General features: G+C 49.3%; 1 protein-coding gene across 2 annotated transcripts; it reads left to right on the forward strand.

The window, feature by feature from the left end:
- Nucleotides 1-1,840: 1,840 nt before the first annotated feature.
- On the forward strand, nucleotides 1,841-15,531 carry FUS (FUS RNA binding protein). 2 transcript variants are annotated; one of them, XM_050956820.1, is made up of 15 exons: nucleotides 1,841-1,931; nucleotides 3,166-3,190; nucleotides 4,115-4,269; nucleotides 4,910-5,051; nucleotides 5,498-5,694; nucleotides 6,131-6,323; nucleotides 7,920-7,954; nucleotides 9,440-9,472; nucleotides 9,802-9,911; nucleotides 10,888-11,017; nucleotides 12,195-12,296; nucleotides 12,937-13,075; nucleotides 13,165-13,253; nucleotides 13,398-13,548; nucleotides 14,171-15,531. In XM_050956820.1, exons 1-15 carry the CDS (start codon nucleotides 1,919-1,921, stop codon nucleotides 14,208-14,210), a joined length of 1,554 nt encoding a protein of 517 aa, XP_050812777.1. In that variant the 5' UTR covers nucleotides 1,841-1,918; the 3' UTR covers nucleotides 14,211-15,531. The 2 variants fall into 2 exon arrangements, with proteins under 2 accessions (XP_050812777.1, XP_050812778.1); XM_050956821.1 differs by lacking the exons at nucleotides 9,802-9,911; nucleotides 10,888-11,017.
- Nucleotides 15,532-26,637: the final 11,106 nt, after the last annotated feature.

Consider the following 26,637-nt stretch of genomic DNA (forward strand, 5'->3'; position numbering starts at 1 on the left):
CTTCAGGGTATTTAGGTACCTAATTCGTGCTGAGTTCTGGGCCAAAATCCCCCCCGCCCCCCATCTGTGCAAATGAGGGTGACAGATATTGCAACTGCATGCAGTACCTTTGGGAGCCATGTTGTATTAAGTTCATGGTTTATGTCTCACTGTGGGTCAGGGATTGCACGCGACTCCAGTGGGCCACAGCTCCTTCAGGGACAGTGCGGTGTGATGAAGGTGAGTTATTTAGGCAGTAAATACCTAAGAATAAAGGTGTGTTGCTTTGGGAAGGCTGGTTGATGACTGGTATATACTGTGGTAGCTCCTGGAGAAAAGCTAACCTAGGTGTTAGACCCCAGTCCTGGCTGAGGACCCCATCACGCTAAGGGCTGTACAAACACAGAAGAGAGAACCCCTAACAGCTTCTGTTCTAGTACCCCAGTCCCTGCTGAGCCAGCCAGCTGGGGAACCAGAGCCCTAAGAGGGAAAGACTTCATCTTCCTTCAACAACGTGCTCTGGAGCCAGATCGGAAAAGGAGAGGAGGGACTGTTTTTTAGGATGTGTTACATTATGGTCCTCTTGAAATAGGGAGAAATCTGACCCACCCTCCTCCCACCCAAGGACTGCCGTCCTTCCTCAAGCAAATGGAATTACGTTCTTAGGCCACACTAAACTGGGATGATCCTAAAAAAGGGGTTGGGCTATTGGGCTATGCAGGCCCATGGCTCTGATCCAGGGCAGGATACTGGGCTGGATGGTCCCACTGATCTAAGACACCAGTGGAAGTGGGATGAATCAAGAGCAAGACTGGAAACGTTAACATACTATATGTCAACACAGGATTAATCCAATTAAATCAGCTTTTGGAAATACCGTAAACAAATGCACAGAATGATTCAGATCCTAGACAAACAAACATGGATCCACACACACATTTAGACACAAACATGTACCTATCCATCTATATAAACTCATGTACTCAGTCCCACATATACACACATACTCTAGCTCTTAGCTAGTGCTTTTTGTTTGTCGATCTCCAAACGCTTTACAAAGAAGTTAATTACTGGTTTAGTTAGGGAAACTGAGGCACACCACAGGGAAGTGACTTGCCCAAGATCACACAGCAGGCCAGTGGTCTAGAACCCAAGAGTCCTGAGTATTGATCCAGTGCTTTAGGCGCTATCCACACTGCCCTAAAAGCAACACAACTGGACAAACCCACCTTCTTCAACCAATTCAATGAGCTCTTATTGGTATAACGAGCTAGACAAGTGTTGCCTGCACAGACCCACAAACCTCTCTCTCTCTCTCTCTCACATACATACACACACAGACCCACAATGATCTCGCTCTCTCTCTCACACACACACACACCTGGAGACAGACCCACAATGATCTCACACACACACACCCCCAGACCCGCACACAGACCCCACGGGCACACACTGCCCTAAGCACAGACCCTGCACACAAACCTCCCCCTCACACGCATCCAACCACACAAAAAGAGACCCCCCCCAAGCCCAGCCCCTCCCCCACAGAAAACACACACGCGAAAACTGCCTCCCCCCCGGATCCTCGGCCCCTTTGGTTCCTTCCACCCTGCCCTATTACCTCATTCCTCCGCCTGCGGGTGGCCTGTACCATTCCCCTTCCCGGGGGGGGGAGAACAGGGGCTTTTTGTGCACAGAGAAAAGCCGCCCGGCCGGCCCATGGAGAACAATGCGCCCGGCTGCGGGACGGTGTCAGGGGGGATCCAGCAGCGCGGCGCAGCGCTGGGCACGCGCCATCCCCCCCCTGCTGCCGGGGAGTTGGTACAGGCCGACGGCAGGGGGTGGGGGAGGGGAGAGTATATGTAGCGCCCGGGTGGGGGCGGGAGGCTCAGTCCAGCCGCAGCAGCAGCGCGTGGAGGGGACTCGGGCAGCAGTAGCGATGGCTTCTAACGGTGAGGCGCGGGGGGGCGGTTACAGACACCATTGGGCCGCGCCAGGGCCCCACACACGCGCACTGGCGGCTCGGGACGGGAGCAACCCCCTGGGGGGGCAGAAGAGCCGGCCCTGTGGGGGCGGGGCTGAGGGTGCCGTGCGCCCCCCCCGTAGATGGGGGGTAAATGCCCCCATGGTAACGGCCCCCGGGCGGGGCGAGCCTCAGTCCCCCCCCCTTCCCCCACCGGGCGGTGTATCCGCTGCAGCCGGAGGGGGAGGGACGCGGGAAGCTCCCGCCCTCAGGGGGTGACCCCCGCCCTGGCTGCAGGAAGCGGGGCAATATCCCCCCGGAATGGGGGGCATTGACGTACCCCTGGAGGGGGGTGGGGCCCGGTGCATTGTGGGAAAAAGGTGGGGCAGCGGTGGGGCCCCTACTGCTCGCCTCGCGGTGGCCATGTTGTGCCTGCCCCGTCTTCACGCTTTGGGGGTCGGCACGTTCTTTTCGAGCTGCGCCACCCAGGCCTGTGGCCGCCATTTTGTGGGGGGGGGTGCGTGAACCGTTTCCCTTCTGCGCACCTGAGTGAAGTGCGCCTGCGCGCCAGAGGAGGGGGGGAGCGAGCGCGTGGTGGGGGAAGAAGGGCGTTGCGCAGAGTAACACATGCTCGGTGTGGCGTATAGGCCTCTGCGCGCTGCTCGGAAAGCTGAAGGCGCGCATGCGCGGCAGAGACGGGAGGGGCTGGATGCCGCTCTGGGCACGCGTGCGCAAGTTAGCGCATGCGTGGTGCTCCTGATTTTTTTTTGCCGCAGTCTTCCATCCGGGTACTTCTCGCTCCGCCCCCTCCTGATCGCGCCTGGCGCGCGGCGCGGGTTCATTGGACCCCAACCGCCCAACCAACGGTCGTCCCCCTCGCTCCACCCCCCCCCCCCCCACAGGCCTTATGGCTCCCCTAGGGGGTAAATGCCCCCCCCCAGCTGCCTGGGGCTGTACGTACCCCGCCCCGTTTGCCATAGGTACAGGGAATAGCCCCCCAGTCCCCACTGTTGTGCTACCCATATCGGGGTGAATTGCCCTGCTGATCCATTCCCACTGCCCAGGGGTTGGGTCAGGGCGGGTGGGGGCCTTCCTGCCACACACAGACACAAGGGCTTGGACTGATGGCTGTAGCAGCCCCCTCATCCCCCTCTGTCACCTCTCAGGAGCTGGGCATCGGTTTGCGGTCTAATTTGTTCCTTTTCCTCTTTTGTCTCTTGCAGATTACAGCCAGCCAGCCACCCAGAGGTAAATGTCCCTGCTTCTGTGTTATGAAGTGGCACGGTATAGATTTGTGTTGCTATCTGATGCGAAGGATGGCAGTGTTAGATACCCCTGCCCAGCTGTCAGTCAGCTTTGCAAAAGGAGGGCAGTGCTGGCTCATCACGGGCACACTGGGAGGCTTCATCCTGGGAATCTTTTCCCTTCATTTCACTTCCATTGGTGTCTTAGATCAGTTGGACCATCCAGCCCAGTAACCTGCCCTGGATGGGATCAGCGAGCCTATCTACCCCAGGTTCTGTTTTCCAACAGTGACCAGCATTATCTGGATTAGAGAAAAGTCCTCCACCACCACCCCCAAAAGAACCCCACTACCTCAAAGAGTTAGTCAATAACTTGACCATAAAGGGAGCCTCCTCCTAGAATTTACCCCCTTGATTTGTAAGCTCTTTAGGGCAGAGACTCTACGTAGTATAATATTGCAAAGGTTCATGACAGACTGCTAGTTGGCCGGACTGGAAGCTTTTATATCCCTTGCAGCACTCCTGGGTACCCTTAAACTCTGGATATTTTTATTATCCTTAGGAATGTCCAGTTCAGTCACATGTCTTAGGTTCTAACCTGTTTCGTTTTGAGGATTAATCAGTTAATATTTGAACATGGCAAAAAGCGCTTCTCTACTTAATGCTCTGTAGATCAGTTGACAAACCCATCAGTTCCTGCTGTTAAATCTCTTGATTTGTGGCTGCTCCCGCCATTCATGGCTCCTAGCATGCTGTGGTTGCTCCCAAATTGCAACAAATAGTGTCATGGCAATTTCCAGATCAGTCTGCTTAGGTGTATTGGACCTTTGAAAAACTCTCTCTAAACTGTTGCATCCTTAACAATGGAGTCATTGCATCCTGTCTGGAATATCTAACCTGATGGATGTGTCTGATCATTCTACCTCAGCTATGGGGCTTACCCAGCACCACCGGGACAGGGATACTCTCAGCAAACCAGCCAGCCCTACAGCCAGCAGAGCTACAGCGGTTATGGCCAGTCTGCAGACACCTCAGCGTATGGACAAAACAGTTACAGTTCTTCCTATGGCCAGAGTCAAAGCTGTAAGTGCTAGAGTCTCTTGGTCGAGGTGCATTGTGGGAGATGCTCGCAGTTCAGGCTAAAGTGAGGCAGGTTTTCACTGCCAGCAAGTCCCATCACTTTATCAGTGCAAAGCATTTTTTTCTCCTGTGACACAGAGCCAAGTATTTGCCCTTCAGTCTGCTCTGCAGATGGCCAATCCCATCAAAGAATCCATTCGTTATTGCAGCTGTATTGCTGGTTCAGTCCCTACCCCAGCAACTGTGCATCTCTTAGCCAGCTGCTGTATCGCATCCCCAGAGGTACCTGCATTTCAGGGCTGATGGAGGGATTCCCCATATGTAGAAGTTTAGGGTGATACTTATTTCTTCTCTAGTGCTTTAAATCAGTAAATCTCATGTCATTGCCCCTGTCTTACAAATGGGGAAACCGAGGCACAGAACAGCAAGGAGACTGCCCAGGTTGGTGGCAGAGATGGGAATAGAACTTGTCTCCTGAGTCATGGTCCAGTTCTTGACACACTGAGCAACACAGCTGTCTCCACAGCTCCTATGGGAAATGAAGTGATATGCTGATGCCTCTCAGTCGTTTCAGTGCAGTTCAGGTATAGAAGGAGGGACCCAGCCTCACCATATTTTAAGGAGCTCTTTATTTTTTTGCTAGCTGGCTATAGCACTCAGTCAACACCCCCAGCTTACGGAACAACTGGATACGGTAGCAGCCAGACCTCTCAGACCTCTTATGGGCAACCCTCGTCCTATCCTAGCTACTCCCAGCCACCGGCAGCCAGCTCGACAACTGGAAGGTACAGCTAAAGAGTCCTCGTCTTCCCATAGCTCTCCCTGCATGTGTCCCTTCTCCTCTTTTCTAGCATCCTGTGTATGTGGACCTCAAAGCACTTTGCAGACACTTCTACATTTAGCATCACAACACCTACTGTGAAATTTTAATCTTTTTACAGGTTGTGGGGGTGGGACTTGCCCAAGGTCACAGTCAGTGGCAGAGCTGTGTGTAGTCCCAGCTCTCCCCTTCCCTCCCTGCTCTAACCCACTAGACCCCGCCCCCCTGTTCTAACCTGTTAGACCCCACTCCCCTCCCAGAGCTGGGGATAGAACCAAAGAATTGGTCTGGTGCTTTGTCTGTTAGACCACACTACCTCAGTGATCAAGGTATCCTACAAGCCAAATACTTGGTGAATTGAAAAGAGACTTGATGTGTATTTAAAGGGCAATGATCTTTTTTAATCTGTAGTTATGGAAGCGGCTCCCAAAGCACAAGCTATGGCCAGCCCCCAAGTGGAGGCTATGGCCAGCAATCCAGCTATAGCAGCCAACCACAGAGCTCCTATGGACAGCAGCCTTCTTACAACCCTCCACAAAGCTATGGGCAGCAGAGCCAGTACAGCAGCAGTAGCAGCAGCGGAGGAGGCGGCGGGGGCAACAGTGGATGTGAGTTGATCTTTATTGTGCTCCGTGTGTCATGGTTGAAAGCCTGGGAAACTTGGTCTGGGGGGAATCCAAATTCCATTGAGGGAGAATGGAAGTCACTACAGTTTTCAAAGAAGTATTACGCGTGTCTTAAAGCTGATAAGTTACCCTCTTTTTAAGGTACTTTCATGCAGGCATCTTAATTTTTAACCCTGTGAGTTTCCTCTCCTCCCCAGCCTGTAGGCTTGGATAATGACTATTGCAAGGTTATACAGCAAGTTGGTGGCGGCTCTGGAAATACAACCCTGGAATATGAACTCCCCATGCTGCTCTAACCCACTGGACCCCACTTCCCTTGCAGAGCTGTGGATGAACCCAGGAGTCTTGATTCCAGTGTCCCTGCTCTTATCACTAAGATTGTCCTGTTTTTGTAACTTTGAGCACATGTTCTCTCCAGCCAGCAGCTATGGCCAGGACCAGTCATCCATGAGCAGTAGTGGTGGCGGTGGTGGTGGCAGCTACGGTAGCCAGGATCAGAGCAGCTACGGAGGTGGCCAGCAAGACCGTGGTGGCAGGGGCAGAGGAGGATATGGCCGGGGTGGCTTCGACCGTGGTGGAAGAGGCAGCCGTGGTGGTCGTGGAGGCATGGGGTAGGTGTCTAGATGCTTGTGGTGGGAGAGGGAGTGGGTTTAAATGTTACTGTCTCTAGCTCTGTCTGAAATTAACATGTTAGGGGAGGGTGTGTTGCATTACATAGAAGCTCTTGTGTGCATGTGTGGAATGCCATATCATACTGCGTATGGTAAGGGAGTTGCAGTGTTTTATAGGGGGGTGGAGATTGACTGGCAATAAAAGCTTTTCCTGTATGTGAGGGGCAGACTCCCATTACTGTCTACCTTAAGAACCAATGTAGGTTCATATCTACAGTAGACAATTTATGCATGGGGGTAAAATACCCCACTGGTGGTTACTATCAGAGTTGTCTGACATCAGATGTCTTAACATATCAAATGCACAGTGTGAATTCCAAGCGCTTGCTGAACTTTCATGTTACCCTGTCTAGGTATCCACTGAAGGTTTATAACTATCGCTATTCAAAGGGCCTATAAATCTCTCTACAGCAAAGGTTTATTTGCATTTTGTCTGGTGCTATAATCTGTTCACCAAAGCACCTGGGTCATCTTGGTAAGAAACAAGGGATGTAAGTCTCCTCAGTCAGAGGAGAAGTTGTCTTCTTTCCAACCTGGTTGCTTACAACCTGTGTAGCAAACTTGGTTAATTCTGTGGTCCAGCCACACACTGGAGATATTCCATGGGTTAAAGGATGTATTTGGGCACCCACTTAGCAGCTTCAGCAGCTGTGATCACATTTATATACGACTTGCTTTTGGTTTATCTCACTATATACACACAGAAAAGCAGTGTCTTAAACTGCCCTGGTGTAACAATCCTCCCTCAGCAGAGGGTTGCTCAGTGGTCTGTTAAAAAGGAATAAGTTGAGAAACAGATGCCAAATAATATTGATTGTGAACTGTTGATCAGGAGTTTAAATTGTTTTTTTAGAAAGGTGAGTATTAGCTTGGGGGGAAATCAAAGTATTGTTGATGTTACTTGTTATCTGCTGTTAACACTACATGTTATCTGTTAACAAACTCTGCATTTTATGTGCTACAGGTATGAAAGTCAATGAACTTTATCAATTCTCGACCTTCCACATGTTAGCTAAGGGTGAGGAAGGGAGAGAGCTTATGTTAGGTCCAGGTTTAGTGGTCAATCAGTTTATTATGCTATGCTAGGGAACTTGGGTTGGCTTTTTAATATGCTTTCAAAGCAAATATCCTATGTATCTATGTTTAGGTGGTATCAACACCGGGACTGGGGGGAATACACTGTACAAATAAGTTGTAACATGCAGTTCATGGATTCCTACCCACGCTAGGACTGCATCGAGGAGTCAGCATTGTCTCAAGTGTACATCACGACGGCTGAAGTAATAGGAGAAGGTTGGAAGCCAGAGTTGCACTTGTATTAGATTTGTCCATTCCAATTTTACAAGACAAAGGGTGTATTTAAATAAATAAAAAGCCTAAATATGCTGAGGGACAGAACAAGGTTGAAAGGAGCATTCTTTAGGCTTTCAGAAAACTTGAAAAAACAAGTGTTGGTCAGGATTTTAAGATCTGGTAGTTTTAGTGAACCTTTTAGCCATGGAAAAAGCTTCATTATCTTCTAACTTATCTCCTCAGCGGTGGTGAGCGTGGTGGCTTCAATAAGTTTGGTGGTAAGTCCAAAGAGTTCAAAACTTGAACCAAAAAAAGTATATATATATATTTTCCAGAGACTTGTCTTTCATATGCAGAACCTTTATGTGTTAGGAAAAGCCACCATTTATCAGATATAACCTATGGGAGCACCCTCTGCAGCCTTCTATACCAAATGAGTTCTTGAGATACATACGGTGTCACTTATTTCTACGTCCACTGGGCTTCTACTTTGACCAAAGTTCTTGGTGCCAATACATCTTGGTTGAATGTTTTGCAACAAGACACACACAAAAAAGTGTGCTTTGGGGAAAGAAAACGAAAGTGCTACTTCCTAGAAGTGTCTGGTCTGTGTGTGGTTTCTTTTTTAAAAAACAAAACACACAAGGAGCTTTAAGTGCTGGTGATTTTTGGAGTTAAAACATGGTAATGGAATTGCATGCAATCCTGAGGATAACAATGCAAAGAGTTTACATACCTTTTTATGGTTCCTGGTAAAGAAAATGGGGGAAGTCCCCAAAAACTGGAATGAATTTCTGGTCTTGTGTAAACTTCCCTTTGACTATATTACATGGTTTTGTAAGCTTATACCTTAAGAAAGATGGTTTATATTTAAACTTGTATCTTAAGAAGGAAAAAGGTATTTTTTGCACTCAAACATACCAAACAAAATATATCTGAACACTTCCAGGAGAGTTCCCATGGGTTTGCTGAAAAGGGTTTGGCATGAATGATTTCTTGATCAGGTCAATTTAGTTTTAAGAGACCAGTGTTGGGCATATGCTTTTAGGTTCATTAAGATAATTATTGATCTGATATGGGTGTGATTAAAGGTATAATGGGTGAAATGTCTAAATATAGCAAAAATACTAATATATATATATCTATAAATGGTTTGTATAGGTAAATAATGGTTTAAGTGAAATAAAGCTATATTTATGCAAGGTTAGTTCACTTTAAATGTGTGGCATGGGCTAATGCCACTATATCGCTGCATAAATCTTAAAGCTGTTAAGTGTGTGGTTATATACTGTGACACTAACCAGGGTAGCAAGTGGTATGATGCTACAACATGATGTTACTGAAAGATGTGAATGACAAAGGTGTATATAAACATGTGGACAGAGATCTCTTTGGGTAGTAGCTTAAATTGTATATGCAAAGGTCTCGATTTAAACAGACCTCGGAAGGTGATACTAAGCAGAATTAAACGTGTGTTATGAGGGCTTTTGTAGTTGACCCTCCACATAGAGTTGGAAAGACGTTTTCTGTGTACAGTATGACATCTGAAAAGAGTTACTGGTTTTGCAGCACTGTCTTCAAAGTACCTTAAGTTCTCTGACTTCACAGTATTTTGCCTTCGGCTAAAGTAAAGTAAACATAGGCTCAACATCAGAGCACATGTACCAACACTGGCCTGCTGTCTTTAATGTGTTTAGTATGTGTGGGACATGAGTCTGTTTCCACCGACTAACTAGATTTCTCCTTATTTTCATGTGCAAAAGGGCCCCGGGACCAAGGACCACGCCATGATCCTGGTACGTGACTGTTCCCAAAGAAGTGTGGGTTCACAGGGTCAATTATCTCGTGTGTTGCAGAAGTGGCTTGTGTTAACTTAGGGGGATGATCTGAAGTTGATCTAAGACATAAGCATCATACCCATTTCACAAAAAGAAAAGCTAATTTAGAGCAGCTTAAACCTGTGAAAGTTTGCATTAAATTCTTGTGTAGCCTGTGTACCTACTAAGGTGTGGTCTTGTTAAAGACACTGCTACGCAGCTATTGCTGTAGCATCTACAGTGGGGTAACATTTTTCTCTTGATTGACCCTTGGGTATGAAATTGAGTGACACTCGCTTACTTTGCAGCTTCTGAACAGGATAACTCTGACAACAACACCATTTTCGTCCAGGGACTCGGTGAAAATGTCACCATCGAGTCGGTTGCTGACTACTTCAAGCAAATAGGAATCATTAAGGTACCAGCACAGGGAACTAAATAGTCTGGGTTTGCAAGAGCAGCATAGCGAAACGGCACTTCTCTTGTCATCCTGTACCCCCTTGCCCTTAACGTACAATCCAAGCAGTCTTACCGTGGAAGGAGTTTGGTCTACTAGCTGAGAATAGGAGAGTTAGGACTCCTGTGTTTCTGGTTCAGGGCAGGGGAGTATCGTGGGATAGGTGAGGTGGGAGCTCAGCACTCCTGCATTAGACTCCCAGTTTTGTCATTATAGAACTGGGATATAAACTTCTAATATTCAAGGCCTAGTTAAAAAGCTTTAAACGATCTGAACGGAAGGTGCTCAGTAGGCAGTATACAGATATTACTGGTACCTTATGTTTGGACTGTGGTGCGATGCCAGTGTGGCTCTGACTGATACCAAGGTAGTCCCTGCTTTGACCATCTTGCAATCCTCATGACTAAGGCTGTTTGTCATGGAAGTCAGGAATCCGTGACCTCCAGAGACCTTGGTGATATTCCATTCTCTCCTTTAGCCGAAGGACTGGAGCTGGCAGCCAGCAGTGAGAAGGTGACAGCCTCCTCATGTCGCTCCCTACAAGGTCCAGCAGCAGGCGACAGCCTCCTGAAGGGGCCCTCTTCAGGGCTCTTGTGACAACCTCCCCCATCATGCAGAGGAAGGGGGGACACCTAGGACCAGCGGATGCGGGTGTCCTGTTTTCGCTTTGGGAATTGTTTACTGCCTGTGACTTGTCCGTGACTTTTTAACTAAAAATAACCATGACAAAATTTTAGCCTTACTCATGACTTACTGTTGATGGTTTTCAGAGATCTTTAGATGCAAATTTCACAAATAGTCACTAGTCTTAAAGCAATAGAATATTTCCCTCCATTTTTCAGTCCACTCAACAAGGGAAGTGGATAGGGTAGCCTTCAGCCGTAGGTTAATCTCCAGAAGCTAAACTCATGAGATGTACCCCTTGTTTGTGTTGCAGACAAACAAGAAAACTGGGCAGCCCATGATTAACCTGTACACAGACCGTGAGACCGGGAAGCTAAAGGGGGAAGCCACTGTGTCTTTTGATGATCCCCCATCTGCCAAGGCAGCCATCGATTGGTTTGATGGTAAGTTGCTTCCATCCAGCTGGGCCAAGGAGTTCCTGAAGAAGCAGCATAAATGGTGGAGCTGGGAACCAGGACTCTCTGCCCCTGGTTCAGGGATGGGAGTGGGATCTATTGGGTTAGAACAGGGGAGGAGTTGTTCTAATTTTAGTAGTGATTTGTTATGTCGCTTCCCTTCTGAACCTTGGATTTTTCTCTTTGTGAAATGGGGATGATACTTATGTCTTGCATAATACTTGGCTACTTCAGCACCTGATACTGCAGTCATTTGAGTCAACGGCAGGGCTTCAGTTGACATCAGCATGAGTAGGATTCATTCCTCATGCTGCTATGTCTTAAGGCTTGTCTACATTTGGAAGTTAATTCAAATTAAAAGTGGGAAGTGAATACAGTAGCCGTTCCAAAATAGCTCCATGTGTGGACAAGCCCTTAGCTGTAGTGCCCTGCTTTGATTCAGAGACCAAGGGGTTAGTGCTGCTGGTCAGGAATCCTGCTAGTATTCTTTCAGTGGAAAACAAGTTGCTTTGAAATGAGGCAGTTTTTCCTGTGGGACTATTTCAGTTCTACTGGAATTTTGTTTTCCATTAGGGAAAATGAATTTTTAGTTGGCAGGACATTCACGTCATCAATATGACAATCTCAATCATGTGAATTGTAGTTCAGGTGCCCCTTGAGCTCATTCTTGGACTAGGCTTCATGGCTAGACTATATTTCCCAGAATGCACTGTATCTCAGACTAACAAAACACAGCCGTGAAGTTGTGCATTGGAGGTGCATCTCCATCAATTCTAAGGCCAGAAGAGGGACCACTGTGATATAGTCTGATATCTTGTGTGACACCAGGCCAGAGAGTATCCCCTCCTCCCCCCAAAAAAAAAATTCTTGAAGCATGTAGAAAAACATTCAATCTTGATTTTAAAATGGTCAGTTATGGAAACAGGTTATTTTAATCAGAACTCTATTTTAAAAAAAATTGATCCTACGTTTTCATGCCGATGTGGGACAAAATCAAATCTCCAAATTTCCATCCCAGGATAGGAATTACTTATTTTAAAAATAAAAATTCAACCGGTTGTGGGTTAAAGTGGGGTGGGGAACATTCCTTTTGTGATGGTAAAAAGGAATCATAAAGCTCTGTGTAAGCTGAAATTGACATGTCTGGTTTCTTTCTTCCAATCAGGAAAGGAATTTTCCGGCAACCCCATCAAAGTCTCCTTTGCTACCCGGAGGGCAGACTTCAACCGTGGTGGTGGAAATGGACGGGGTGGCAGAGGCCGTGGAGGTATTTAGAAATGTTTGCTCCTGATGGGGATGGGTGCTCCAACCCTATCGGGAGAGTGGCCTGTTTTTCAGGACCTGGACACAACCAACCAAGTCTCGAAACCATTAACAGAGACTGGGCTAAGGCCTAGCCATATAGACTTTAAATATTTGATCAGGTCAAAGGTCAGCCCTGTTAAGTGTCCCCCTCCTCCTTATCACGCATGCTTACCTGTGGATTATAGGTACACAATACACCTATGGGTCGGCCATAATTTTTGTGTCCATTCTTCATTTGTGGCATAATCTTATCTGTGTCAGTGCATACTGGGAAAATTGTGCCTCAGCATGAGTGACCAGATGTGAGACAACATATTGGACAGTGCATTATGGGATCACTTGCTGCACAGAGTTGGCTGGCCAGTGGGTGACCACAGTTAGGGGATGTGGCTAAGAGTGAAATAAGTTGTGATCTGGTTGTAGGAAGTTAACCAAAGGCTGCTAGCAAGAGAGATGGCTGCTGAATCCAACTCTCTGGTGCTGTTGTGGTTGAGCTGGGGAGTGTCCTGCACAAAGGATCAGTGCTTTGGGAGTTGTGGATGCAGATGGCTATGTCCCTTCCAGTGAGGCTGACCCCTTTGCTATGTCACTCCTTAATGCAGGGCCCATGGGTCGTGTTGGATTTGGTGGCGGAGGTGGAGGAGGCAGTGGCAACAGTGGCTCTAGCGGAGGTAACCGAGGTGGCTTCCCCAGTGGAGGCGGTGGCCAGCAACGTGCAGGGGACTGGAAGTGCCCTAACCCGTAAGTAGAGGCTTTGGCAAGCAGGGGAACCAAGCGTTAACTTTTGAGTTTACCTGATACTAATGTTTCTCAAACATTGCATTTTCCAGAGCCTGTGAGAACATGAATTTCTCATGGCGTAATGAGTGCAACCAGTGCAAGGCACCAAAGCCGGAAGGACCTGGAGGACCACATATGGGTAACTTAAACCATTCTGTTTCTCCTGCACACCAGTAGAGGGAAGGCCTCATGGGTGGGTGAGATTGTGTATGCTCCAAATGCTATTGCCTTGGAGGTATTCTTGGTACCAATTTCACTCCTGTGCTTGTTTTTCCCTTTGCAGGAGGAGGATTTGGGGAAGAGCGCCGTGGAGGCAGAGGTGGTTATGACCGTGGCGGCTTCCGAGGAGGCCGAGGCGGTGATCGGGGTGGCTTCCGAGGAGGCAGAGGTGGAGATCGGGGTGGTGGATTTGGGCCAGGAAAGATGGATAACAGGTAAAGCAAACGGCACAGAAAGGGCATGATGCTATAATCTCTGTCCTGGAGTTTACTCCTAGTTCTGTACGGCTGCAAGTGTGACTCAAGGCCTGGAAAAACCTGCCCTCTGGTGTGACAATCTCCACCTAGTCAGTTGATCCAAGAGAAGGTTAGAGGGTGGCTTGATCAGTCTACAGGCAGTTCAGTGGGCTGGCAACTGAAGCCAGACAAATTCACACACGGAGTTATTTTTTGTTTAAATTGAGAAAGTAACCAACCATTGGCACAAAGGTGGTTGTGATGGATTCTCTGTCACTTGGGTCTTTAAATCAAGCCTGGTGCCTTTCTCAAATGTCTGCTGTAGCTCTGCCACTCATCATGGGCTGGATGCCGGCATCGCTGGGTGAGATTCTAGCCTGTGTTGTACTGGATGGTCAGACTAGAGAATCATAATGGTTCCTTCTGACCTTAGCATAGATGAATTGGGCAAGTCGCTTCTCCTCTTAAATGTTGCGCCATTATCCACATTTTATAGAACAGTTATTAACTTGTTCGTTTATAAGGATCACTTAGCTGCTTGTGGGTGAAGCTTAAAATACTTCCCTTATTCTGTCCTAACCCTTCCTCTTTGTCTCCACAGGGGCGACCACAGACAAGACCGCCGTGACAGACCCTATTAAGACTGTACAAATTCCCAGACCATGTGACTTAAACTTTTTTATTTTGTATGTCACTTTGTGCTGCAGACTGTGTAAAGCTCGTTCCATTTGTGTAAAACTTTGTATTGCCCTCTCAATTTTACCCATTTCTTTTCCCCCTGTATCTGGAAGAATTCCCTACATTAAAAAAAAAAACCATTGTTTTAGTTGCTGTGTGTAGGTTTTTTGGGGTCAGGGCTTCAATAAAGGCAACTTCAGTTTACACTAGAAATCTGGGGATGCCCCAATGCTAGCCCTGGATGTTTAATATACATCAATGTATTATGCTATGAATAGTATTAACATGTAATTGAGCAGACATAAGCGGAGAAAGATATCTTTATCTGTGGTTGAAATGTCAAATTCTTGTTTACACTTGTACACTAACATTTGAGTTCTCATCTTTATTCCCTGAAGCACCATCATCCAGCATAGGAGTGGTCAGCTTAGTAGGGACATTAATGTGTGAGCCCTCTTATCAGTGTCTACACAGAAAGTTTGTTTGCTGGGATTTGGGTGGGGAGCAGGGAATGGATGGAAAACAATTTTTTCTGGGTTCTTGTGCTACCCTATGGAAAGTGGTAGCTGCAGAATTAGAAAGCTATTCTGTAAAGATCTAATAAAGTGTGTGTGTGTGTGTGTGTGTGTGTGTGTAATATATCTTCATGCAAACTACAGGGATATTAATCTCCAGGAACTTGAGTGTGTTAAATACAGTTATGTAGAAGTGCCACGATGCAACAAATGTCTATTTTGTTCATGCATAATTAGAACAATTAAATTCCAATAGGTAAGCAAATTATGCACACACCTATGAAATCCTATTGCAGACTAGAGAATTGCACAAGTGAAACACATGAAAGTTGTTAGCTTGCAAAATTTTATCCCTTGGCCTAAGGTATGAGAGGTTTTTTCCACTTGTTATGGTGAATTTGGAGCAATAGTCTGCTATGGTAATGAGCCACACAACTAGGTGAACAAAAAGCATCCCTGTTTTTCTAGAATCAGAGTTGATAAGCTTAAACTCACACAGGAAGGAAGTGACCAGAAGTCACATCTTATCCAGGATGTTGCTCATACGGTCAAAACTGTGGTGTCTACTTGCACAGAAATGCGCATGGGTAAAAGGTGGACATGTGTTGGACTGCTAACCTTCTCTTGAAATGCTGTTGTAGAAAATTTCAAGGGAGCAAATTGTCCAGGTCAATCTAACTTATGGTTGGAGCTGCTGCAGTGTGTATGAATGTAATAAACTTTAACTTCTAAATATGCTCAATAAAAACAATCCCAGGTGATAAATGTATATCACTGTTCAAATGTTTCTTGATTTCAGAGGCTTCATGGCTTTGTAAGCAGTGATAGTTCATTGTGCTCAGCCCCAAGAAACAGCAAAATGGAAGGTGTAGGATGTAGTGAGATGTTACATGAGTAAAAATCCAGGTCAGGTGTGTGAAGGAAAAGCCTTACCATGTGAATATTGAAAAAGCTTCAACCAACTTTAGGAGTGTAATTCTAAAGGAAGGAGACTATGAAACTTGAGGCAGGAGATCTCTCTCTAAACTTCAGTATACTAACATCCACCTGAGTGGAACCCATAGCAGCTGTTCTCACAAAATCAAGAACAGGATGATGGACTGCTTGGGGAGTCTGGTCCTATTACAAAAGCTTTTCATAGCCTAGTCGATGTTTCTGGCAGAAATGTGCTATGGGATGAAAGCAACACCTTGGTCTTAGTGGAATACATTTGAAAAATATTTACAGGTACAGTTGAAGTGTGGGTCTCAGGCAGCAAGAGTTCAGAGCCAACTGCCACAGACTTCCAATCTCTGTCTACCCACTTTAAACAAAAAAGTGACTGTGAAACAAATTGCTCTGCTTCAAATGCTTTGAGGTAGGGCTGAGACATGCTAGAGGAGTGGTCCCCAACCTTTTTGTGGCCAGTAGCACATTCATGTTTTCAGAAGAATGCGGTGGGTGCCAACAATTTTTCAAGGCTTATTTTGTATTTGTACATTAAATAATACAAAAAACATTTAATGTAACTATATGAAGCCAGAGAGAAGCCGTGAGGACAGAGAACACCGGCGCCAACAGCTCCGGAGTTCTCTGTCCCCATCAGGCATAGGGCAGCAGCTTGTCTCCCTTGCTGGGCACTAGGTGGGCCCTGCGCCTGCTGGGAACAGAGAACACCATGCTCACAGCTGAGTTCTATGTCCCTGTCAGGTGTGGGGCCACGGCTTCTGTCCCCTGCTGGGCACTAGGTGGGCGCCATGTTGCAGACCACTGCTAGAGTGAGTGTGAGCCAAAACTATTGCAATACACCAGTTGTGGCTGTGTTACCTGCCCTAAACCACTTGTGATAGAGGGTCAACAATGTTCTCTTTCCAGACTCATGCCATGGTGTGATTGGGGGGAGCTCAGCAGTAGTCCCTAGATGTGTCCATGAAGAAGAATGCACATAAGGTTCTACTTAGGCCATTTACTGTCACATGAATTACCTCATTTTGGGGAGTGATGTTTGCCTCTAATCCTTTGAACCCCAAGCAATTTTTTGGCGACATCTCAGAAAGTGCCCTAGACTGAGGTTTATAAATTTGTTTTAGAAACCCAACTATGTAAACAGTAATAAGTCATTAAAACAAGCTGGCATTCATCCAAGAGTTTTGAAGGCACTCAAATTGCAGAACTACTAAGTGGGGCTAATCTAACATTTTTACTTGAGTGCTGGCACATGTCCATTCCACTGTGGCCCCAAGCTTAGTTGCTGGAAAATTCCCTTGGTGGTACCCATTGGCTTGGCTGTGGCACCCCCAGCTGATACCATGCTGCCTCAGTTCCTTCCTGCGGGCCCAAACTACCAGATTTATGGCAGTGACCGCTCTTCTTGCTAGGCCAAGCTGGTCTCAGTGGTCTTCATTTTCCGTTTGTTCAGACTGTGTATAGTTAAATTGGTGCTTCTCCATCAGTGGAGTTCTGTTCGCTGCCCGGGTCGAGGCATGCCTCAGTCACAGGGCTTGAGTTGCCTAAAGTGCTTGGGTGAGGCTCACATTGGTGATCCCTGTCAGATCTGCCATGAGTTGAAACCTTCAAAGGACTGGGAGGCCTCCGAGAGAAGGGAACCTCTGTTCCACCAGGTAGCACCCGACCCGGATTCTGGAACCAAGCCCAGTACTGAGCTTCAGGATCTGCATCTTTGGGTTCCCATTGGTGCAGAAGAAGAGGAGGCTGGTGCAGTTCACCTCCTCCTCCCTGGAAGAGGCAGTGACCAGGCTGGACGTGTCGCCTCCTGAAGACAACTGAGGTCCAGTAGGAGCTACTGAAGATGGTGACCTCAAACTCAGGCTTGCAATCAAAGAGGTGGTGAAAGAATCCTCCCATAGCCTGGTTAACATCCTGGCCACAGCGACCCCCCTCAATGAGGCCATTATGGACCCAGTGAAAGCCCTGTGGCAAACCCTCACCTCCCTTCCCCCCGCAGCAAAAAGACCCAAGATGCACCTTGTGCCCTCCCAGGGTTATGAGTTCCTATACTCTCATTTCCCCCCATCCCTGGGTCCCTGCGGCCAATGAAAGGAAGGGGTAGGGCCTATGAGGAGCGACTCCTGAAGCAGAAGACCCCAAGAAACTGGACCTTTTCAGTAGAAAGGTTTATTCGACTGGGGGACTACAGCTCAGGTTCGCCAACCAGCAGGTGTTGCTGGGCAGATATGACTTCAACGTGTGGCACTGCATGTGGACGTTCAGAAATTGGCTTCCCCAAGAGTCCAGGCAGTTCTCCCAGGTGGAGGAGGGGAAGGCCATAGCCAGGGCCTCCTTACAGGCTGCATAGGAGCTCACGGCTACAGTCTCCTGCTGGAGGTCCAGCAATGAGTCTCCTACCGCTGCAAGTGCCCCCTTATGCAGACACAGCAACACCCCCTCCCCAAGTGGCATAGAGCCGCAGTCGATGTACTTAGTTTGACACAGTGCTAGTGCAGACACTGCCTACGTTACGTTGACTCAAACTGTCCTCCAGCAGCTGGGGCACAAGGCCCCACACTGACCACTCTGGTCACCATTGTGAACTCCGCTGGCCGAAAGCCCCTCCTTCCTCTTTAAAGCCCCGGGAAGTTTTGAAATTCCTTTTCCTGGTTATCCAGCCTGGCGAGCACATCTAGCAGCTCTCTATTGTTTAATGCAACTGCTCAGCTGACCATGCTTGCTACACGCGTGCCAGACGTGCTCCTACCTGGAGCAGACAGGAGGTATTGGATCTCCCAGGCCTGTGAGGAGAAGCGGTTGTCCAGACACAGCTCCAAACCGGCTGTAGAAATGTTGATGTCTATGAGCAGATTGCTCAGGGGATGCAGGAGAAGGGGTATGACAAGCCCACTAGAAGGCCAGGGAAGCCAACAAGTGATCTGGTGCTGAGCTGCTGACTTGCCACTTTTCCAAAGAGCTGCACGTCATCCCACCACTGCCCCTAACAGCACGGCAGATACCGCTTGAAAACCAAATCACAAGCCCCTGCTATGAACAGCGAGAAGGATGTGGTGGACAAGAAAGAGGAGTATAGGGGCTGGGCGACTGGGGATCCAGCTGTGTAGCCAGCCAGGACCTGGTTTTGACACCACTGCAGTCCACCCAGCGGAGCACAGGCGAGCCTCACGCAGGGAAAAGAACCTCAGGAAAGCGTGTAGATTAATTTTCCCTTATAGAATATTTTCATTAATTTTACTTGTGCTACAAGAGGTTGTGGTCCAGGGCTACTATCTGCTTTTCCTTCCTCTCCAGAGGAAGGCAGCGAGGCCAAGTGGAGCAGTTTGTTTATGTACGCAGGGATGTCCCTGGAACCCTCCTGAGAGATCTCGCTGGAACTTCCATGGAGGTACTCTGCAATCCTCGGCCCAAAGTTTCTGGGGAAGGCGTGCCAGTGCCCTATGCTATTAGAATAATGCAAATGAGCAATTCCCACCTCATTTCCCTATCTGCCATGTCCCATGCAGTGACTGGCACCGTGCACAAATAATCCCACGCAGGAATGAGAATGTAGTGAGGACGGGGAACAAGGGGAGTGAGTTCAGCATCTTAAGTTTCATTTTCTGTAGTGCGTGCGCTGGCAATGGAACCTGTGTGTGCGGTCATGTAGCTGCTGCCATTGCAGCCTTCTAGGTCTCCCCCTCCACCGCCGTGGAACGCCTGAGCCAGATGAAGAGGAGAAAGAAGAGGACTCGGGGTGATGTGTTCCAGGAGATCCAGCAAACCAGTGCTGCATCAGACCATGAGCAACCTGGAGAAGGAAGGAACGGACAGGAGAAAGGCCCAGGAGTCCCAGGAGGAAAAGAAGATGGAGATGCACCAGGACATAATGGGGCCTCTCAGATGCTGCAGACTCTGGCAGACCTGCAGATTCAACAATCCTGGCCTTGCCTCCCTCTGCAGCCCATTGAGAACTCAAGATCAGGACCTCCCCATTCCCCGCCCACCAACGTTTCACATGGCCTCAGTGGTCAGTGCCCTACCCCTGTCAATCCATCAGGGGATATTCAAGACAATCACAGCTTCACATACGCCGGCCTGTGAACACCAGGGTGGGTGAATGTGAATGAGTAGCTGAAATGGACCTGAATGTTCTTTCCCTGCATAAATTCTGTCCTCTTTTTTATTAAGTTCTTAATGTGTTTGTTTTAAAATTGCATGTTTTTGTTGGTTTTTTTTGCACTAATTTTGTTAAAATAAAATTCTGTTATTTGGAACATCTTCATTAGTGCAACACATATGCTGCTGAGTGCTCAGCCGTTCTGAAGGCGACCAATTACCTGTAACTGGATGTCACACGACTCACTCAAACAAAATTAATAGTTGTAATGTCAATGTTACATCTCTGCACATTATACAGCCATCACCACGTGACTTCTACCAGGCCACAAAAGAGCAGGGCCAGATAGAGTATGTTACTACGAACACACACTGCTCTGGCTCACTATTAAAATGGCTTTTCATAGAATCACAGAAACATAGAAGATTAGGGTTGGAAGAGCCCTCAGGAGGTCATCTAGTCCAATCCCCTGCTCAAAGCAGGACCAATACCAACTAAATCATCCCAGCCAGGGCTTTGTCAAGCTGGGCCTTACAAACCTCTAAGGATGGAGATTCCATCACCTCCCTAGGTAACCCATTCCAGTGCTTCACCACCCTCCTAGTGAAAAAGTTTTTCCTAATATCCAACCTAGACTTCCCCCACTGCAACTTGAGACCATTGCTCCTTGTTCTGTCATCTGCCACCACTGAGAAAAGTCTAGACCCATCCTCTTTGAAACCCCCCCCCCACACTTCAGGTAGTTGAAGGCATGGCCAGCTCCAGGCACCAGCTAAGGAAGCAGGTGCTTGGGGCAGCCAATGGAAAGGAGCGGCACATCGGGGTCTTCAGCAGCAATTCGGCGGCAGGTCCCTCAGTCTCTCTCTTCCTCTTTGAGCTGCTGTCGAAGTGCCATTCGAAGAGGAAGAGAAAGAGCGAAGGACCCACCGCCAAATTGCTGCAGAAGAATGAAGCTGAGGGTTGGGATAGTAGGTTGTTGCTTGCTAAGCCTCTGTTCCACCCCACTGTACTCCAGTGGGCTGGAGATAGGACCCAGGAGTCCTGACTGACAGCCCCATCCCACGTCATTTTTGACATTTACTCTTGAGCTACTATGGCATCATCTGCCTCTTTCTCTCTCTCTCTGTCACACACGCACACACCAGGACCTTGTTTTTTCTCCCCTGCCGATGGGAGCCTTTGGCCTGCCAGGATGGAGGAGCCTGGCTCCAGGTGGGCAGCAATAGCTCCAGCTGCTTCTAACCAGCCAGAGGTGTGGCTCAGGGAGTTGGGTGTACTTCATAAATGGGAGCTAGGGCAATGAAGAGGGTGGAAACCTTGAATCCTTCTGCTGAACTGCCTGGTGGGGTGTCACCCATCTGTGAGTGCCTGTTGATCACCCCTTCCCCCCGCTGCCACCATTCTTCCCTGCCTTAACCTCCCCTTATCCCTTACGGTAATGCTGACATTTAAATCACCACCATTAAGTTTCAGAGTTAACAACATTTGTATAAATGGGACAATTTGCCTCCTCTTACTCATGGCTTCACATTTCTGCTCAGGCTGCCCCAATACACCTGGAACACTCCTCTTCACCCCTCTCCACACACATACTGCCTGCCTACCCTGTGCCTGAATGTGCTTGCCTCCAAGCTGCAGCCCTGGTTGGGTTTCAAGCTGGGTCAGTTGTGAGCAGGGGCCTTGGAGTTGGATTTTATTTTAGGAAACACCACCTGGTGCCTTGTTCGCTGCCCTGACTTACAAGGAGTAGAGCTACTGCTGTTGGAATAAAGTGTTATTCAGCTTGAAACTTTAAAGCTCATCATTAATTTTCAGAGCTAACAATGCTTTTCAGATGAGCAGGGGTGTTTCACACCTGGTAAAGTAATTGCCTCTCTGCAGACTCAGGCAGCTGCTGCTACAATGGTTACACTTACCATTTTGGGGGGAGGAGACATAATTTTATAGCAAAGGAAAGCTGAGATTCTGGAGCATGATTCTGCAGGGCTGTGACTTACCCACATACACAGAGGGACCTGCTTGTAGGATAAAGGAAGGCGGCCAGCAAAATGCTCTAAGTGACCAATATACCCGAAGGCCAGCAGGGGGCAGCATGACAGAAAGGGTGGAGGGGAGGGCGCTGTGTGCTTCTAGGTTGTCTCATACTCATAGACTTTCAGGCCAGAAGGGACCTTCATGATCTAGTCTGTTCTACTGCACATTGCAGGCCTCAGAACCTCCCACACACACACACTTTAATAGACCCCCTAACCTCTGGCTGAGTCTCTGAAGTCCTCAAATCATGGTTTAAATACTTCAAATTACAAAGAATTCACCATTTGCACTAGTTTAAAACTGCAGTGGAAGGCGAAAACATCAGAGTCTCTGCCAATTTGACCTGGCTGAATGGCTCAAGGGAACTGGACATGGGGCCTTTCTCCTCTAGGAGGCACCAGCTTCAGTCCAGATCCACGGTGAGGAACTGGCTGGCAGGCTCGGGGGTAGGGCATGGGGCACGGGGCTTTGCCCGTCTAAGCTGCTAATTCTAAGGTGACTCCATATTTCAAACGTGCTTCCAGCTGAAATGTACTCAGCACCAGGTGAGCCATCCCCATGTGGCACGGCTGCTCCCCAGCGACAACTGCATTTCTGATCCCTTAAGCCACCAGCCTCATTAACCCTTCAATTAGTGGCAGCGACGATGCTCTGCCCTGGGGTAATCGCAAGCTTCCTGCTCTTAGGGGAATCCACGCCCATCGGCTGAGGACTCACACGGATATAACCTGGCTGTTTATGTAACCGTATGATGTAGGCAAATATGTGTTAGCTGCCCACACCTCAACCCTGGCAGCTGGGACACCTGTTCATCCCTTAACTGTCCCCTGGTGACTAAGGGCTGAGTCATGGGGATGTGTTGCAGTGCAGGTGACTGGGGATGGATGGGACAGGAGGGCAGAGGGCTGGGGCAGAGAGATGTCGGCTTGCCCACCAGCACAGCAGTTGCCCAGCTCCACAGGCAGCTACATCTGAGTGCCTGGTGTTGCAGTGCAGCTGTTATCCAGCTGTCCCTCCCCAGAGGCAGCTGCATCTCTACACAGGGTGAGCCATCCCTGTATGGCAGTCTTCACTGCAACTCTCTAGCAGCAAAGGGCCAGTTCCCTGTGCATAGGCTGCCCTTGGGTTGGGGGTGGGAGCCAGTACATTGGCTTGGTGTTTGTGTCTGGGGAGGCCAGTTCTGGTGCCTGCCAGCACCTCCTGCTGGTGATGGTGAGCAGTTACACAATGGGGGAGGGGGTGTGCCATCAGCCATGGGGAGAGTGTCATTGGGGCATTGCTACCCTGCTGGGGTGGGTGTCAGTTCCCAGCAGGGCTGAGATAGGGCAGCTGCTCCTTTTGGGGAGGGTGTATATCTGTCCCCGCTGCCCTCTAGTGGCTGTGGGGGGGAGGGTCCACTGCCCCCTACTGCACTGACTGGGCATATTTGTGTTTATATTCACCACTGTCCCCTACCAGGCTGCAATGTCCATGTGCTGTGTTTCTTTCTTTCTTTTCCCTGGCTTTCCCGGCTATCTGCACTGACGCCAATAAACAAATCAAACTATAAAGATTAATTAAAAAGGAAATGACTCAAGAAGGCAGGGCCTTGCTCTCGATACCATTGATAAGAGGTGGCAGGAAGAGTAGAAAATGTACAGAACTGGAAAGTTAACCCAGGAGTCCTGGTTCCCAGCCTCCCCTGCTCTAATCCACTAGATCCCACTTCCCTTCTAGGACCAGGGCTAGAACCCAGGATTCCTGTACCTCCAGCTCCCCCTGCACAATGTCACTCCCCTTCCAGAAACCCCAGCCCTGCACCTCTATCCCCCTAGATCCTGCTCCCCTCCCTGAGCTGGGGATAATACCCAGAAATCCTGACTCCCAGCCCCACCCTGATCCACCCCACTAGACCTCACTCCCCTCCTAAGGCTGGGGCTAGAACCCAGGTGTCTTGACTCCACTCTGCCCTGGCCGTGTGAGTTTTCCCGGGGGTGCCCTTTTCAGCCCCCAACCCCAAATCTGTGGTCAGTTTTTCCAGCCCATAAACTCCAGTCACCGAAACTCAGAGAGGCTGGGATCTGGGGCTCTGTGTGTGCCCAGCCATTGTTTGTTACCTGCGGGTGAGAAGTGCAGCAGAAGCCTGTGTGCACTCATTCCCTGGCAACTATTCACTGCCCCCCCCCTTGATAATGTCACATTCTTCACAGATCACTGCTGATAAAAGCCACTTGAGCACATTCCTGCCTCACTTATTAAGGGTAGCTAAACTGGCTTCAATGACGCTAACTAGTTACCTGTTCCAGACTTTGTGCTTGGAGGCAGATAAGAACTGAGACTTCAACCTCTGGACAGTGGTCCAAGAATGGGGGAAGACATTAGCAGCTGCCTTTTTAGGGTGGGGAACGGGACATGGGGTCTTTCCCCTCCAGGGGACACTGGTTCCCATCCAGGCCTAGGCTGGCGGGACTGGCTGGCTTAGGGAGACAGGGAATGGGAGATGGGGCTTTTCCCCTCTAGGGATCATGGGCTGTGATCCAGCCCTGGGGTGGAGGGCTTGGCTGGCCCAGAGGCAGGGTTGCTAATTTATTCCTGGAGGTCTCATCGCACGACAGAATCTTTAATGAAAGATTAACCTTGGATTCCTGGAGAGGTCAGGACAATCCTGGAGAGTTGGCAATCCTGCCAGGGTTCAGGAGGCAGGGGCGGGGAAGGATATATGGCTTTCCTAAAAGTGAAAAGCTCATGTCTAGTTCCCACACCCCCCGAGTTCAATTAGCTGTATTGCAAGGTGTTCATCTCAGGTGAAGGGGATTTCAACAGCTCATTTAACAAGACATTTGCTTGGCTTTCCCCCAGACCCCCCACCGATCTGTACTTTTGCCTCATGGGCTTTCAAATTGACTGGATGCCCAGGAAAACCACAAGCATATCCACCACGCCCTTCCTGGCCTAGGACAAACCCACCCAGCTCATCACACCAGCAGCTTGTTTGGGTCTAGAGAAGAAATGCCACCGCAATGGGGTTGTCCTCTAGTGAAATGGTTTTGAGCAAAGTTGCAGTTGCCAAAATGAGTAGGTGCAATACCTACTGTCAAACTCTAGGGGGAGCCAGGAGAAGATACCCAGCCTGCCACCCCCCCCCTCCGCAGCACAGCGCCCCCTACCACCACACTGGGGCATTGGGGCCGGCACTGACTGAGAAGGGAGATATCTTATAAATATCAAAGCTATTAACTAACCTCTGCCATCTTGCTTTAAAAACAGGGGTGGCTCTATGTTTTTGCCGCCCCAAGCACGGCAGTCAGGCAGCTTTTGGCAGCACGCGTGCGTGCGGTCCGCTGGTCATGCGGATTCAGTGGCGCGCCTGCGGGAGGTCCGCCAGTGCTGTGCCATTGGTGTCCCCACCGCCGAATCGCCGCCGAAGCCGAGGGACCGGTGGACCTCCCACAGGTGAGCTGCCACAAGCCGCCTGCCTGCTGCCCTCACAGCGACCAGCAGGCCGCCCCAGCGCCTTGCTGCGCTAGTGCCTGGAGCCGCCCCTGTTTAAAATGTGCCCCCACACTGCCTTCAGCTCAGCGCCCCCTAGTGCCACACGGCCCTGAAAATAGCAGAAGTCACAGCTCAGCCACATCCTGGCACCTGTGCTGGGGGGTGGGCGGGCAGCTCCTCCTCCGAGGGGCCACTTGTACCCATGTAAGTGCATAAACCCCATCCCACTGCTCAGGGACCCCTGCAGGACAGGGCCCACATCCTGGGGCTCAGGACTCCTGGGTTCTCCCCCCAGCTCTGGGAGGGGAGTGGGGGCTGGTGGGTTAGAGCAGGGGAGGGCTGGGAGTCAGGGCCTGCCCTCACCTCATAGCTCCAGTCACTCCCTGGCCCAATGTGAAGGTGGTTCACACGCTCCAGCCCAAAGGAAGTGGGGTATGTGGGAGGGGCTGATGGCTTCCCCTCCCCATGGATCGGGGCTTTCATCCCGAGGGCAGGTGTGAAAAGAGCCAACCTGCCCCCTGCTGAGCCCAGTTAGCACCTTCCCTCCCTGCGCCCAGCGGGGGGCCATGGGAAAGGAACTGCACACCTCACATACACACCCACACCAGCAGCCCCGCCCCAACCCCCACAGCATTCACACACATACATATCCAATTCATACATACACTGCATTCACATACACACACACACATCCCATTCACACATACCGCATTTACACACACACACATCCAATTCATATACACACACCCCATTCACCCCTCTCATTCATACAAACACACACACACACTGCATTCACCCCTCCATTCATACATACACACTTCATTCACAAACACACACCCCTTTCATGCATACACACTGCAGTCACACACACCCCATTCATACATACACACTGCAGTCACACACACCCCATTCATACATACATTCCACATCCACCCACCCACCCAGCTTCCCCCATTCCCTCCCCAGCCCAGTGCTAAGGGCCCGGCAGCCCAGCAGGGCTGGGGAGGGGAGAGGGACGATGGGCCTGGCTGGCCCTGCCAGTAGTGACCAGTCCCTCCCCCTGCCCGGGCAGCAGGGCCCCATCCCTGCGGTGCTGGTGAGGTGACAGGGAAGTGGCTCACGTGCATCAAGGCAGGAACAATTGTTCCCTTCCGGCCCAGGAGAGTGAGTCAGCCACATGTGAAACCAGAGCCAGGAATGTGCCAGGAGTCACAGAGAGACCCTACCATAAACAGAGGCGTCCCATGAGAGACCCCACAATAACAAGGCGGCCTGTGCAACGGAATGAGAGACCCTACAACAACTGAGCAATATGTGCAGTGTAAT

The sequence above is a fragment of the Gopherus flavomarginatus genome, chromosome 5, assembly GCF_025201925.1.
Source record: "Gopherus flavomarginatus isolate rGopFla2 chromosome 5, rGopFla2.mat.asm, whole genome shotgun sequence".
NCBI lineage: Eukaryota > Metazoa > Chordata > Testudines > Testudinidae > Gopherus > Gopherus flavomarginatus.